The sequence below is a fragment of the Pituophis catenifer genome, unplaced genomic scaffold (genome assembly GCF_029215685.1).
Source record: "Pituophis catenifer annectens isolate HBS135680 unplaced genomic scaffold, rPitCat1.0.hap2 SCAF_9, whole genome shotgun sequence".
Lineage (NCBI taxonomy): Eukaryota > Metazoa > Chordata > Lepidosauria > Squamata > Colubridae > Pituophis > Pituophis catenifer.
The window spans coordinates 28863318-28876772 of record NW_027256889.1 but is presented as its reverse complement, the minus strand read 5'-3'; the positions used below and the strand labels follow the sequence as shown (position 1 = coordinate 28876772).

General features: G+C 43.6%; 1 protein-coding gene across 2 annotated transcripts in view; it reads left to right on the top strand.

The window, feature by feature from the left end:
* MACF1 (microtubule actin crosslinking factor 1) overlaps nt 1-13455 on the top strand; it is a 323369-nt gene that overhangs the window by 141961 nt on the left and 167953 nt on the right. Inside the window, exons 18-27 of one of the 2 annotated variants that reach the window (XM_070949227.1) lie at nt 442-546; nt 920-1015; nt 1167-1292; nt 3168-3320; nt 4982-5136; nt 6430-6556; nt 7393-7576; nt 8300-8469; nt 9288-9466; nt 12758-12896. In XM_070949227.1, coding sequence (XP_070805328.1) covers nt 442-546; nt 920-1015; nt 1167-1292; nt 3168-3320; nt 4982-5136; nt 6430-6556; nt 7393-7576; nt 8300-8469; nt 9288-9466; nt 12758-12896 — 1434 coding nt within the window. Of the gene's footprint in view, nt 1-441; nt 547-919; nt 1016-1166; nt 1293-3167; nt 3321-4981; nt 5137-6429; nt 6557-7392; nt 7577-8299; nt 8470-9287; nt 9467-9526; nt 9537-12757; nt 12897-13455 lie in introns of those variants that run through there. The other variant, XM_070949228.1, reaches the window with a different exon arrangement.

Sequence of the window (13455 nt, the reverse complement as noted above, 5' to 3'; positions counted from 1 at the left end):
CGGCCACCTCCTTTGCTCAAATCTCATGGACGACTTGGTTGAATTGAAGGTGTTTTAGGCCCTCAACATTTTCATAATCAGATAAACTGATCACTCACTGATGATGATCTGTGATGATATCACTGAAAATCACTAACCCAATGCTAATTTTTGTTTCATTTTAGTATTCTTGCCATCACATCTATGAATGATTCTAGTGGTTTTCAGCCTGCATAGTATTTCTTTTTTTAAATGAGGAAAACACTTTTTTAAAACACCAATTTTTTAAAAAATGTTTAAGATATTGTTCGAGTTTTCTTCAAAAAATTGTCCTTTTCTTCAAAAAGGACATGAAAAAATTATCTTATTATTGAATGCTGATGTTGATGTAGATGTTGAAAATTGCTCCATCTGCTTCGGCAATAGAATCGCCTCCTAAGCCCTTGGTGTGTCCCCATCCAGGAGCTGACAGAGGAGCTGGAGGAGAAGCAGGACGTGTTACGCGCCCTGCAAGATTCTGCTGAGCTGCTCTCATTGGAGAATCACCCCGCCAAGCAAACGGTGGAGGTAGGACATGGCTGGGAGGGGCTGTTATTGGCTCCTGCTTGGGAGTGTTTTGGTAGGGGGTTAGGCAAGGCCAGGACTTAGGATGGCTGGTGAATGTGAGTGTCCTCTTTGGGGAGCCTTTTCCATCTTTCATTCCCATGTGAATACATGTGTGATCCATGGATGAATTAGTACCTATGTAATAAAGGAATATATTGGAGCCTTGTGCATCATGTAATGTATTAACAATTTAAACAGAAATATAAAGCAATTGTGTTCTGGAAGAATTTCCTTTCTGGAACTGGGCATATAGTTGTGGGAAGTCTTTGTTTGTTCCAAAGAAAAACCAAAGGGCTTTCTTGTCCTTCAGCACAGCTATGGTTGTCTCTTCCAGGCCTACAGTGCTGCAGTACAGACGCAGTGGCACTGGATCAAGCAGCTATGCTTGTGTGTGGATCAGCACTTGAGGGAGAACACCGCCTACTTCCAGGTAGGGCAGCCCAGGGAGGGCTGGGAATCCCGAGTCAATTCACAAATTCACAGTGCAAGGATTCCCCCTTGCAGCCTGGCCTGCCTTTGCCGTGGATGTACACAGGTTTTGTGGGGTTGGGCAAATGAAATACTTTTTTATACCCTTCCAGTTCTTTGGTGATGCCCGGGAATCTGAGATGTTCTTGAAGAACCTCCAGGACAACATCAAAAGGAAGTATTCTTGTGACCGCAATACCAGCCTGACCCGCCTGGAGGACCTGCTCCAGGATTCCATGGTGGGTGCTTTTTGGACAAGTCGCATGGTATCCTGTAGACCCAGAGACCTTCTGAACATCTACAATTCCCCAACCTTTGCTAACTGTGCTCCTTGCGTGAATTCTGGTGGTGGTCTTCTCCAACAGTTGCCTTCTTTGAGGCTCTGGGAATCGATGAATTTGATTAGAGTAGATCCTAGCACTGCTAATAGCTCTGTGCTTTAAAAGCAAATAAGGAATGTGTATGCATGTTAAAACTCTTTGTTTTCTCATTGATTATTCCCAGATCTGCTTTACTGAAGTCCCCTTGTGTTTGATTGGCATCCCCCTCACATGTATCTGTGAAGTGGTCTCCAGCATGTTATTTATTTTCAGCGTGCTGAAGTGGGTGGCTGCTGTTGGGGAGCACAGGGTGTCATGAAATTCTGAGTCAGGCCATTGATCCGTCTGGCCAAAGCTTGTTTCCCTTGATGGGGAGCAGAAGAACCTTTGGGTTCTTCCTGTGGTGCTGCTAATGGGCTGATGCTGCACAGTGTGGACCCTGTCCCTAAGCTGACTTCTCCCCCATCCTGACTGGCTGGCAGGCAGATGCACATTGTCCCCTGAGGCTTGATCTCTGAGCAGCTCTGGGCTACTGGCTCTGAATAAGAAGTGGCACCAAGGCATCCTCTAGCTGTATCTTCTGGATTGCTTGGACTACAATACCAGTGATTCCCACCTGTGTTCCATAGAAATTAGGAGAGGGGTAGGAAAATAAGTTCCTGACAAGAGTGAGCTTCTTGAACCGCTAATGAGAAATGGGAGGGTGCTGGTGAGGCTTGTATTAAAATGTAGGTGTTTGGCTAAGAAAAGGAGGCTGAGGGAGACTGCTTGGAAAGCAGGACAGACAAGGATGGAGGTCAGCATGAAAGACTGGAGGGACGGAGAAGCTTTTCTAAGCATAACCAGGGGAAGGAAGCCTCCTCCTGAGTAGGAGCTTTGTGCTTGCGGCCAGCCAGCCTCCATCTGGGTTGGCTTGCCCCGATGCTCTTGGCCTGGCCAGCATTCTGGAAGAGACAGGAAGAATGGAGGGCGCTTTGGGGCAGTCTCCAGCTGTTTGGAGGGGAAAGTTGAAGGACCCCAAGAAGAGAAACTGTGCAGGGAAATGGAGGGGCCGCTGCAAAACAGTCCAACAAAACTTGTTGCTGTTTGAGGGCTACAAGGAAGGCACCTGCCTGGGGCCAAAGTAGATGCCTAATGATAATAATGAATGAGTTACAGTTGTATTTCTTCCAACCATGCTCCCCTGGGACAGGCACAGGTAGCTCATTTTAAGCTCTATCTATATCTATCTATCTATCTATCTATCTATCTATCTATCTATCTATCTATCTATCTATCTATCTCTTTCTTTCAACTATCCTCCTACCTACCAGCATTGTCTCAGCCAGGTTTTAAACTGCTTTCAGTCCATGCATCAATCTTCCTGAACAATCTTTCTGCACAGTTCTGCCACTGCTTCCATTTTTTTATTTTGCAAAACTCCAGCATTTTTCTCTTCAATAAAGACAGTGGACCTTGTTGCTCTGTTCACTGTTCCTCGGGTAATCTCGTCTTTGGGTTCTGGGCTGTGCTCCCAGGTTGGTGGGTTGAGGGGCCTCGGAGGATGAGCAGCCAGCGGAGCCTCTTGCAGAAGAGAATGAAAGAGGGACTGGCTGGGGGCTTCCTGCCTGCCTCTGCTCATGGGAGGACATGCCCCCTCTCACTCCTGCCCCTGGCAAAATGCTCACCCCCGATGGGGGGCCACGGGGCTTGTGTAGGAGCTTGGTGTCTTTTGTGGGGGGGGGGTCCCCTTGCTGTGGCTGCCTCTCTCTCCCACCCTTCTCATAACCATCATCTGGCTTTTGTTTTGAACAGGATGAAAAGGAGCAGCTCATCCAGTCTAAGAGCTCCGTGGGCAGCTTAGTGGGAAGGTCCAAAAGCATCGTCCAGCTGAAGCCCCGAAACCCCGAGTGTCCTTTGAAGAACACCATCTCTGTGAAGGCGGCTTGTGATTACCGCCAAATTGAGGTCAGCAAGAGCAGCTGAAGGAAAACTTGGGAGGGCTTCTGAATTTCTCAAATAAGAAATGTGTGGGTTGGGATTCAGAATATCCCTGTTTTCAGAATTTCAAAATCTCAGCCAGCCCAAATTACTTGAATCCAAGGGTTTCTCCTTGCAGTTAGTCAGACCCTTTTCCTGCATTCTTAATCGTGACTTAAAATAATGATAAGACTCTACATAGAGGTAGTCCTCGACTTATGGCCACAATTGGGACTGGAACTTCTGTTGCTAAGAGAGGCAGTAGTTCAGTGAATTATGCCCAATTTTATAATCTTTTTTGCCACTGTTCTTAAGTGGATCACATGGTTATTAAGCAGATCCAGTTTTCCCCATTGACTTTGCTTGTCAGAAGACAGCTGGGAAGGTCACAACTAGTCACATGACCCCTGTCACATGACCCGTGTTCAGGGGTGAAATGCTACCGGTTCGGTCCAGTTCACCCGAACCAGTAGTAAAAAATGTAAAAAAAAAAAAAAAGTTCCGATGATCAGCTGAGCGACGTGTGATCGTCAGAACTTTTTAAAAAAACTTCTTTAGCATTTTTTTTTTTTTTTTTACTAAAAAATAGAATTTTTCTCTGGAACCAGTAGTAAAAAATGCTTTAAAAAAGTAAAAAAAAAAGGCACCGACAATCACAGCTGTGCCGCATGATCGTCAGAGCCTTTTTTTTAACTTTTAAAAGCATTTTTTTACAACCTATTCAGCGAATGGGTTGTAAAAAAATGCTTTTAAAAGTAAAAAAAAAAGCTCTGAAGATCACGCGCCACAGCTGATCACACACACACCCCCGCGCGCTGTTCTACTTACCCCATGCCTCCTTTTGGTGTGCACTGCGCACGCACACCTCACATTTGGTGCATGGTGCACACTACACATGCGTGCGCGCAGCACATATGCTTCAAAAAGTCACTAAATGAACAGTTGTAAGTCAAGGACTACCTGTACTTTTCCTGTTGGTCTTAAAGGAAAAAAAGGTTGATGTTTCAGGAACAGTTTCTCATAAGCCTCCTTTTTGCTTCTCCAAAAGTAACTAAGTGGTTACTTTGCAAAGCAAAACGTTGTTGAAGAACCAGCATCAGCCTAGAGCTTTCCAGAACTTTAGCCTAAAACACAAGTAGAGCTGTTGTTTGGGATTCCCTCCATTAATCCACACTTGGGCTTTGGTGCAGCCTTCTAATATGCCAACTCTGGTCCAGATATCGTTCTGCAGGGCAAATCAGTATATAAGGTATTTGAGGGCAAAACGTTTGGTAAATTTGAGGCATGCGTTATTAGGGATGGCTGAGAGAGAGGAAAATAACCAAAGCACACATTTCCTCAATGAGAGAAATTCCCTGAGTCCGAAAGCTCAGAAGAGGAAACCTCTGTCCCGGTGACAGAACCAGATTTGATCTTGCAGAAAAACAACCCTCTATGGGCAAAGCTTTCAGTTTGGTGTCTCATCATTGAGATAAGATGCTAGGAAATGTTGCAGTTGCTTTTCCTAGAGACTGCAGAGAAACGCTGGGAAAAGTTTCAAGTAGCTTGTTGAAGGGGAGGTCAGTTTGCCCCCCAAAATCAGAGGGTCACTTAATGGGGCAAGAAGAAATGTCTACTGGACTACAGAAGCACCTGGGTTACCTCCACAGATCACGATCTGCCGCAACGATGAGTGTGTGCTGAAAGACAACGCTCAGCGAACCAAATGGAGAGTGATCAGTCCTGCTGGGAATGAGGCCACGGTGCCCTCCGTTTGCTTCTTGGTTCCCCCTCCCAACAGAGAGGCCATCGAAATGGCTAGCAGGTAAAGTAACTGAGGTCAGGGTCCTGGGCTGATCCCTGTAGCAGTTTTGCAGAGTTCTCCACAGCCTGTGGTGGATGAGAAGCGCTTCAAGAGAACTCTGGTTTGGCGTCGCGGTGAGACAGTCGGGGAAATAGCCGGCTCTGATGAGTCCCGCGAAAACCCGGCTGCCAAACCGCCGCCAATGGGTCTTCAGACCAAACCAAATTTATTCTTCTTCTTTTGCCAAAGAGGGATTGGCTTCCAAAATATTAAGCCTGAACTTTCTGTTTTGTTTCTTTGTTTAGGTTTTGCAATATTTTGCTCAACTTATTTTCTTTTTTGCTTTGTTTTGTTTTAATTTGAAGTTTTGGATGCTTTTACTACTTTGAAGTTGGGTATGAAGAGCATTAGAGCAAAGTTCTCTTCCCCAACTGTGGTGAGAGGCAGCCTCCGAGGAGGGATGGGTAGATCCGTCAATTTTCAGGCCATCTCGATCCCCAAAGATCCTCATTTATAAACTCCCTATCAAACTACACATAAACGTTGAAAATACCTGCAAAAAGTCACATTTATTTTTCATAGATTTTCAGAAAATAAGTATTTTGTATGCAATTCATCCTTGTACAAACACCTTTTTTGCATTTTAACTTGAAATGCACATTTTAAACAGATATGAATATTTGAACTAAGAATGGTGCTATAAAACACAGATATATACAAGCCAACCGCAGGCTTGCTAAACTTGGTCCATCTCAGAAGCTAAGCAAGTGTGGGACAGTTGGAACAACAGAACAGAATAACAGAGTTGGGAGGGACCTTGGAGATCTTCCAGCCCAACCCCTTGCACAAGCAGGAGACCCCATACCCTTTCAGACAAATGGCTGTCTAATCTCTTCTTTAAAATCTCCAGTTTTGGAACACCCACAATTTCTGGAAGCAACTCATTTCACTGATTAATGGAAATGACAGACAGTTGGCCAGACTGGGAATCTGAGAAATGTCAAAGATAAAAATAGGAGCAAACTAATTAAGTAACAGTGCCATAACAATGGCAAAGACTTGTTCATGAAGAGCCAGGAGGGAACAAGGACAGTCAAAGGAGAAATGTAAAGTGCTTGGAGTTTGAGTACAGTAATGGCAAGGATCAGCTCCTGCAAAGGTTCAAAGTACTTGAAATCCTTGGTCACCCTTTGTTGAGCTCCTTGTCATCATGAACCAGGGGTTCATTGCATGGGGGGTGGGGGATGCTGCTCAGTCACGGAGCTCACTTGAGGAAATGCTCAGGGAAACCTTTGCTCTGCTTTCTTCTTATAGAGTGGAGCAGCTCTACCAGAAGGTGATGTCTTTATGGCACCAGCTGCATGTCAACATGAAAAGCCTGGTCTCCTGGAATTATTTGAGGAAGGATATCGCTTTGGTGCAGAGTTGGAACCTGGAGAAGGTAACAATGCAGATCTTTAGAAAGTTGTTGCTGGCATTTTCGGTAAGAAAGGAAGGATGAGCAGTTGAAAATAGTGGATGAAATATAGTGGTAGACCTTGGACAGGACCCGAGGTGGTATCTGTTCCAAAATGAAAAGAAAGGGTTTGGCAGCAGCAGAAGATTGGCAAAATGGGGAACTCAAAAGTCATCCTGTAACCACAGATTTCATAGTAAAATTGCTGGTTTTCTGCATTAAAGAATGCAAAAAATCAGGATCACATTACCATGGGATGCTGCAAATGGCCAAAAATATGGACTGGTTGCCAAGCACCCCAAATGCAATCATGTGACGGTGGGGCAGGCAGTGAAACTTTGAAACTGGGTTGTAAGTACCTCTGGGGAGCAGTCATAAATCAAGGACTCCCTTTATTCACATGATGTTATCAATATAATGGCTTTTCGTAGGATAAGCAAAGGAGACAATTCCTTGCCCCAATAAGCTTAAATAAAATTTTGCATTAGCTTAGATATTTATGAAATGCCACTGTCTTCTTCACAAATTAATGTTCTTTCCATGAGCATCTTGCACTTTTTCACCAACGTTGTTTAACTGCAATGTACAGAGTTCTCAAGCAATATGTAGCCATATTGTAGAAATCTTGGCCAGTGTATGCACTTACTGTGAAACTGTCTGGGAAAACAAGTTGCTTAAACCCCTGTGAAGATATTTGGCTGGAGATTCCAGATGCCTGGCAGATGGAGTGGTCCCTAGGGCTAATGGGCCAGCCTTGACTGCCCAGCCTGGTGCCACAATCCTTGTGTAGCGGTATCCTTTGTGTTCCTTGTGACTCACAGCTGCGGGCTCTGGCCCCAGGAGAGTGCCACCATGCCATGAAGAACCTGCAGATGCACTTTGAAGACTTCTTGGAGGACAGCCGAGACTCAGAGATCTTCTCCCTGGCAGATCGGCTGCACCTCGAGGAAGAAGTTGACTCGTGCAAAGAGCATTTTCAGCGGCTCTTGCAGTCCATGGAAAATGGTGAGCCTAGGGTAACATTCAGAGCAGTCCCTACAGCTGGGAGTGCAATATATCTGTGTGGCATTTAAGGCTGTCTGGTAGTTTGTGTTTTATCTGTTTGTGTGGATTTGTTTGGTTTTGAATGCTACCTGAAGTTCATTGGAATTGGAGAGTTTAATTGTGGTGATTGTATTTGAGATTGTTTTCACGGTTTATTTGTGAAGATCTGTTCTGAGGAAAAGAGTGTTGTAGAAAGCAAAAAACAATACATTTGGCAGAAAGTTCAAAGAAATAAGGAACCCACTGTTCAAATATTATGTGAGACTTCCCAGTCACCTGTCCAGGTTCATTCTGCCCTCACCCAGCGACTCTCCTGCAGAGCAGGCAGCCCAGTTCGGTGGGCTCCTGTGTCCCCAGCAGAGAATCATCATTGTGGGCTTGGCTGCTACTTTAAGGGGTTTGTCTCTGCCTCTCTTGGAAAAAAAAGTGAAGGTCCCCTGACAATCGGAAGCAATTAGCTCTGCAATCAAGGGTGCCCTCCTGGGACTCTGGGTTCTGGCTCAGCTCTACCTCCCGCCATCGGCAGTGATGTTCCCAGCCTGGCTTTCTGTGGCTGTTTTAGCCAGAGCTGCTGGGGTGTAAATATAAATCTGGAAGCTGTGGCTTGAAAACAGGCATGCTGCCATAAATCTATAAAATATTTGAGTTCACCATTTAAAGTTCACTTCTTTTATATGTGAGCAGAAGATAAAGATGAGACTGCTTCTCGGACTTACCTCTCTGAGCTCAAGAACATCCGGCTTCACCTGGAGGAATGTGAGCAGCGGCTGGTGGGCACCATCCGGACACCAAGCAGCACCAGGACCGATGGGGATGCTCTGCAGGAAAATACTTTCCGAATGGCCGAGCAGGAGGTTGGCATTTCCAGATGACTGGGGTGGTGGTGGTGTGCTTTAACAATTTCCCAGGCTGCCTTCTCTTTAGGCAAGAGGACAGAGAAGTCCAGAGGTCACAGATTGTGCTGCAGTAGTGTGGAATTTAAAGAGGGAACCTTGTACTTATTCCTCACAAAATGAATCCCTGTTTTGTTTCCTAACTTCCTGCAAATCACAGCAGCAACTTCTGAGGGAGACCCAGAATCATGATGTCCTTCAGTTCTTTGTTTTGCTTCTTCTTCATCTTGCCGATTGGAAGAAGCAAATTCACCCAGAATCTTTCTCTGAGTTATAGCTGTCCAGTACTCACCGGAAAGAGTTTGCATTGCTTTGATGCATAATTTTGCTTTCCTGGGTTCTGTACAACTCTGGGTTTGCTTGAAATGCTCAGCAGCCCTTTCTAAATCTCAGGGTGAGACTACTTTTGTTATTATGCTTATTTTCTATCCCTCTTTCTTTCCCAAATGTTAGTGAATAGTATCTCTCTAACATATATTGAATATTATATTCACATGTTTAAAGAAATGTCAAATCACCAGCATAATCCAGACTGGAAAAAAAATCTGTTGGCATAGGAGACGGTTCTGTACGGATTGAGGCCAGATATGCACAGTCTCGATTCTGCTGGTGGCATCTCTTCTGAAAAGTTCCTTCCTTAAATACTTGATCACCAGACATCTGGCTTTGGGGGATCTTGGATGAGGTCATTATGGTCCCAGGCCTCTTGGTCCTACTTCTGGTCACTAAGGAGGCTTTGGGATTCTGCTTGTGCTCACGATTTGCTATTGTCTCTGCAGCGCCTGAAAGGAGATTTGCACCACTTGAGAGTTGACCTGGATCAACTGACTGAGAGATGCCAGATTTTTCTGCACAAATCTCCCACTGGATCAAGTACCCCACAACTTCGTTCTGAGCTGAACCTGCTGGTGGAAAAGATGGATCAGGTCTATGGGCTCTCTGCAGTCTACCTGGACAAGTGAGTTGCTGGCATTTTCCCTGTTGATTCCAAAAGGGGAACTATGGTTTTGCCATATAAGAGAAACCTGGTAAGTGGCAAAACTCTTGACCCCTCTAGCTTAGGGTGTTTTGTACTATTAAAAAGAAAGTTTGGGGAAAGAGAGGATTCCTAGTAGATTTGCAATGCCTGCAAATAAAATGTAGCATATAGAGAGAGTGTTTGAGTGTGGGGCCCACTGCTGATGGGTTCATATAATCAAAGAGTAGAACCGGTAGTTCTTTTTGTAGGGCCATCAGGAAAAATCTCTTGAATCCAATTTCTTGAAGGCAACAAATCTTGATTGCATTTAAAAAAAATAGCTGGTGAAGAAGACAGGATTGCCTCTTAGCTTTGCTTTATTAACAATAAATGTATTAAATTGTAACTCACTTTTCAGGATGCCCTGCAGTTATTCCGGGAACCCTGGATGCACTGCAAAATATAGGCAGCATTTGCATAAATAGCCCAACTTTAAGAGTCATGTTAACTGTTAAAAAAACATAGAGGAGGTGTACCCTTCTGTCTGATACACAAAATAAGTATTTTGTAATGCACACAAATGTATATAGGAGAAGTCTGAATGCTAGCTAGATTCCCCTTGTGCTCAGCATTCATTGGGCATCAGTCTCAGATTCATTTTGATTGAGATCCATGCATCTGCAGAGAGCCATAAATTGTACAGGCAATTTGCTGTGGCCAATTTTTCTCTCTCCCCTGCCCTATCTTGCCGTATAGTGCCCGCACTCAGACTGCTTTTTACAAAATAAGCAGTGACCTAATTGTTTTCTATAGTGTTTGTGAAATGTTTATTAAACTCATAACACTGTTGTGTCCAGTGCTGTTGCCTTCCTTGTCTATAAATGGTAGAGCTTTGCTGTGGTATGTAGCTTGGTGGTGCAGAGGAATTCAGTTCTGCCTTTGAAAGAGGAAGGTGGGGGACATAAAAAGAGAGGCCTTGCCTTTGGAAAAGTAGAACACCCAAGAAAGAGATGAACAGCCCAGCCCTGACTGTGTTGTCCTTTTTTGTGTTTGTTTTAAGTTTTATTGGGTTTTTATTTTGAAATATACATCAATATCATGAACAGTGTGGCCTCTGTGGCCTTCCTTTTGATACAAACAGCAATAATAATAATAATAATAATAATAATAATAATAATAATAATAATAATTGTTACATTAATCAAACTTATATAATCCTAGTAGTGATATACATGTTTGTTTTAGAGTAGTTATTCAATATTTCAGTGCTTCATTTTAATGCCAATTATATTATTAAGCGTACATAGTAATATCATCTTTCAACCTCTAATCTTCCCATCTAATTATTACTTATATTCTATTATATAAAAATTATATCTGCTAATATTCCCCCTATTTCTTATTTCTATCTCTATTCTAGCTTCTAGTCAGGCCACCATTACTAATCCTAGTGTTAATACACATGTTTATATTAAGACATAGTCCTTCATTATTTGGTTATTCAAAGTCACAATACACCATTCTACGCCATTATTTAAACATACCTAATAATACCATATTTCAACCTCCAATCTTTCCATCTAACAATTGCTTTATATAAAGGTGTGTATTCTTATTTCTACCCCTATTCTAGTTTTTAATCAGGCCATCATTATATTAGAAAAAAAGGGAAAAAAGAAGTAATTCCTTTCTATCCATCATCTCTTGCCTGTTTTAATGCTTCAGTTCTTATTCGCTTTTTGGCTTGCCTCCCATACTCCTCTCTTGGATCTTTGTCTCTATCAGCATCTGTGTCTTCACCATTCAGTCGGAATATTTCTTCCACCTCTATCCTCCTAAACTGCCAGGTCTCCAGAGTATCCACCACCCAAACCCCTATCTCCTTTTCAAAAGTAACTTGGGTTACCCGATTTCATTTTTAAATCTCTTAAAGTACTTTTCCTTTGGCTTATTTCATCAGTCTGTCAACTTGCAAAGCTTTCAAGTTGCCATGAGCTGGAGGGAGGGAGAACTGAAGTGAATTCCATACATTTTTCTGACCGCAATCAGAAGGAGGGTGTTAGGTTTCACAGCCAGCCAAAGTGGTTAATTGGAGAATGTGATTTATGACATGGCCAGGGGGGAGGGGAGAGACAGGGTCATAGGCGAACGTAAATCTACGTGGGATCAGTCCTGACTGCATCCGAGTATTGCCGGAATGTTACTCCTAATGAATCACTATATTTCCTTTGAAGTTTGGATCATGGCTCATGAATTAATTACGGCATCTTTCGGAAACTTGACACAGTCATTATTATCTTTATTGTCTTCTCCTTCTCATCTTCTTGTTTTATTTGCTGGTTTGTCTGTTCTGTCTTTTCCTCCATTCTTTCTGCTGTCTCTTCTATTTCCTGGACTCTTTGATCTTCATTTATTATCAGTTGTAGGATATTTTCTATTTTCCCATTTTAGTTCAGTTTATGAAAGCAAAGTCGGCTATTCAAGTAGATAGTTCCAGCATTTTATAATGCCTTTCCAAAACAACGCCTACCCAGTTTAAAAATCCAATTTTCTATGTTTTAAAAGGTATTTAATTTTTCTCCCCTTAGTTCCTTTCTTTTGGGTCTAGGATTTTTCTCTCTTGTTCACCGCTTTAAGAAATAGTTCTATGAGTCTCTTTTCCTGCATTTTCCTCTTCTTTTTTCTTTTAAGGGTCTAAATAAAAAAGGAATCTTCTCATCCAGCTCCAGTCACTACTTTGTTGCCTTGGCTGTCCCAGCTTCATGACAGCCATGATGACTGCCTCTTCTCCTCATTGTGGAGGGAAGAAGCCCTAGGTCAAGCAGGAGAGTTGCTGCTCTCCGCGACCTGCAGGGCGCCCCTATTTTCTTCACCACCCCTACAGGGTGGCTTTAGCTCCTTTTGGAGCCCTCCAACAGGGAGAATTTGGCGTGGGAGCGGGGGGACCCACTCCTCATGTCTGATCTCACCATGACGTCGGCCGGAAGTCTCCTGACTGTGACGTCCTTAAAAGGGGGCAGAGAAGCTTTCAAAATTCTGGTAATGAATAAAGTAGTTGCATTTTTGGAATCTCCACAGTGTCTGTTTTGTGACCTGGCCCACCTCAAAGGGCTTTCAGTAGTTCCCAGATTTGGCAATGGGCAAGAAGGGGATGAAGGGAAGGGAAAGACTCTGAATGTACTTTTACTGTTCAACAATGCAATCCTGGCCTGGATGGTCTTTGGTTGACAAGAGGGGAACAGCTGTTCACATTTCAGGAAGTTACATATCCCTTTTTTCTCTCTCTGGTAGGCTAAAGATGGTTGATGTTATCATTCAGAATACGCAAGGAGCTGAATCCTTGGTCAAAGGCTATGAGGTGAAATTGAGTCAAGAGGAAGCTGTGCCTGCAGATGTCATTGCCATTCAGTCCCACCGGGCCTCCTTGCAGGTTGGTAGCCGTGAGATGCTCTTACACAAGGCCACAAATCAATGCCAGTTGCCCCCTTCTGCCCCTTCTGTCTGCTGGAGAGATGTCAGCCTTTCTCTGCTCTTGCAGAACAGTTCTCTAGGCCATCTTTGTCATGCTGGGACTGATGGAAATGGGATAATCGGGCTGGCCTGCTCTGGGGGACGGGCAGGTTGGCCTAGTTGGTCCCAAGACTTCCTTCGTCTTGTTCTCCTTCATCCCCAGTATTGAAGGCAAACACAATTGCACATAACCATGTACCTGTATCCAGTTGGTTTGCGTGGCCATGTTGGCTTCTGGTTGAAAGAATGAGCTGTGGCAAGGTTCATATCTTGGGAATATGAGTTTGGGAGAAAGAAGCTGACTTGGATACAGGTAGTCCTTGACTTACAATCATAATGGAGCTTGCTGATGATTTTTCTAAGTAATGACAATCACAAAACAGTTCATCCCATGACCAACCCAATTTTATATTTTGTGGTGGTTGTTAAATAAATCACAGGGTCTTAAATGACTCTACGGTGTTCACCATGCAGCATTT